General features: G+C 47.1%; 1 protein-coding gene across 1 annotated transcript; it reads left to right on the top strand.

The window, feature by feature from the left end:
- The first annotated feature begins 668 nt into the window (after positions 1–668).
- LOC110694273 lies at positions 669–1,094 on the top strand. The gene has a single exon (XM_021871453.1). The coding sequence runs from the start codon at positions 669–671 to the stop codon at positions 1,092–1,094; it is 426 nt and encodes a 141-aa protein (XP_021727145.1).
- Positions 1,095–2,532: the final 1,438 nt, after the last annotated feature.

Raw genomic sequence — 2,532 nt, 5'->3', positions numbered from 1 at the left:
CCCAGATAGAGATAGAAGACGAAACTCATACCTTGGGGGATAATCAGTTTCATATGTCGTTAACACCCCCTAGGGGTGGAGGAGAGGCAGAGGATCCTATGGCAGAATTCACGCCGGATGAGCTAGAATTGGCAACAAGGGTGATGAATGCTATGAGCAAGAAAAGGAAAGAGGCCGAGACGGCACAGGCTGGAAGGGGGACCGCTCGGGCCGAAAGGGAAGCGCCACACATTAATCAGGAAGAACAACATGACCGATCAACAAATTCACCAGGGAGACCCCGAAGTGAGTCGCCGATAAGGACGCACACTGTGTCGCGGCGAGTTGAACAATCTTCAAGTCGCACTGTTAGTACAAGGACCCAGCAGCAGAGAAGCTTACAGCTAGACGGGCAGACAGTGCGAACTGTAGTTCAGTTAAGGGCATCTCCGTTTGCGCAGCATATTCTAAACCAGCCGATGGAAAAGGTAAAAATGCCGACTTGTAGGTATGACGGGAGGGGGGACCCGGGTAGGTTCATAACATCCTATGAGGGCCACATGATGTTGTATACCAACTCAGATGCAGTATGGTGTAAGGTCTTTCCGACTACTTTGATTGGGGCTGCGGCCGACTAGTTTAATAACCTTGGAGTTGGAATAGTGGATAGTTTTGAGAGACTGACCGAGATGTTTGTGGGTCAGTATGTCAGCAATAGTGTGCGGCAGAAAACCTCTGGAGAATTGATGGCAATAGAGCAGAGGCCAGATGAGTCTTTGAGGGATTTTATTAGGCGATTTAATAATGAGGCAAATACAATCCCAAAACTGCAACAAGAGATAGCTGTAATGGCTTTGATGAATGGCTTGGTTGATTCTGATTTCAAGCGTTACCTCACAAGAAAAAATTTGCTGACGTTGGCAGCAGCATTTAACAAGGCCCATGGCTACATTAAAAGTGAAGAGTTGATGAGGACAAGTAGCAGAAATATGGTTGTCGGAAGAGGGCAAAGTCAGCACGAAGGATCATCCTCGGGAAGTGTAAGGCCGAGAGCCTCTGCCCCAGGAAGAGGGGGGGAAACCGGCAGGATTCAAGGGCGTCAAGGCCACCAATGAGATACAGTTCCTATACTCCTTTGAATACACCGAGAGCAGCAATTTATTCGGTGAATCAAAATAGAGAAGGGTGGTCAAGGTCGATTCCAATGAAAGCAAGGCCAAGGGATGTGAAGAAGTATTGCATGTTCCATAGAGATGTGGGTCATTACACGGAGGAATGTACACAGCTGAAAGATAACATTGAAGAGTTGATAAGGAAGGGGCATTTGTCGCAATACCGGCTGAATACGGGCAGAAATCAGCAATCAGTTCAACCGATTGAGAGACAGCAAATAGAGGCAAGGCCATAAAGGGTGCAAGGAGGAGTAGTCCGACAAGGGGATGTAGGGCTGCCGCTGTTGTCTACTGGAAGAGGAGTAGGTGTGATAACAGGGGGGCCGATACATGGAGGAACAATTAGTGGGGCAAAGAAGCACTTGGTTGAACACCGTCATCTAGTGTACGCCTTAGATGTAGACAATCGTCCTCGGCCACCTACAATACCTGAAATAGTGTTTACCGAAGAAGATGCAAGGGGAGTAGTGTTCCCTCATGATGATCCATTAGTCTTGATAACAAAGATAAATGGGGCTGACGTCAAAAGAGTGCTGGTGGATGGTGGTAGTTCAGCAAATGTGTTGTTTGTGCAAGCTTTTAATGAGATGAATATCGGAAGACAATACCTAAAACCAGTATCATACCCGGTCATTGGGTTTAATGGGTCTACAGTAAGACCAGAAGGAAGCATAGTGCTACCAGTTAGGCTGGGAGATGGGCCACAAGCAAGGGATATGATGGCAGAATTTCTGGTGGTGGATGTTAAATCAGCCTACAACGCAATTATCGGCAGACCGATAATACACAATATGCAGGCCATTGTGTCAACCTACCATCTGGCGATAGCTTATGTATCGAATCTGGGAGCTGTAGAAAAGGTATATGGAGGTCAGGTGATGTCAAAGTCTTGTTATGTGTCCGCTTTAAAAAAATCCAGTTGGTAGTGGTCCAGTGCCATGTAATCCGGTAAGGGTGGGTGAGCCAACAGTTCAGGACTTAACAATGAGGAATTTTGATACGAGGCCGGAGGAGACCCCAAGGCCGTTACCAAGAAGAGAGACTATTCGGGTTGAGCTGCAACCAGGTGATCCGAGTAGAACAGTGAGAGTTGGAGCCGACATGGATGTAGATACAAGATGCCACCTGGTAAGCTTGTTGCGTGAGAATGCAGATGTTTTCGCATTTTCGGCAATTGAGATGCCGGGAATACATCCGGAAGTGATGGAGCACAAGTTGAATGTGGATTGAAAATTCAGGCCGATAAGGCAAAAGAAGCGCAACTTTTCAACAGAAAAGATAGAGGCAATTCAATCCGAGGTAAACAAGCTCTTAGCGGCAGGGTTTATTGAGCCTTGCACATATCCGGAGTGGATGGCGAATGTAGTGATGGTAAGAAAGC

The sequence above is a fragment of the Chenopodium quinoa genome, unplaced genomic scaffold (assembly GCF_001683475.1).
Source record: "Chenopodium quinoa cultivar QQ74 unplaced genomic scaffold, ASM168347v1, whole genome shotgun sequence".
Taxonomy (NCBI): Eukaryota; Viridiplantae; Streptophyta; class Magnoliopsida; order Caryophyllales; family Amaranthaceae; genus Chenopodium; species Chenopodium quinoa.
This window is presented reverse-complemented; position numbering and strand designations above follow the sequence as displayed.

Bases quoted from the DNA above. Each gene is read 5' to 3' on its own strand.
- LOC110694273 (XM_021871453.1), top strand. From the start codon at position 669: ATGTTTGTGGGTCAGTATGTCAGCAATAGTGTGCGGCAGAAAACCTCT.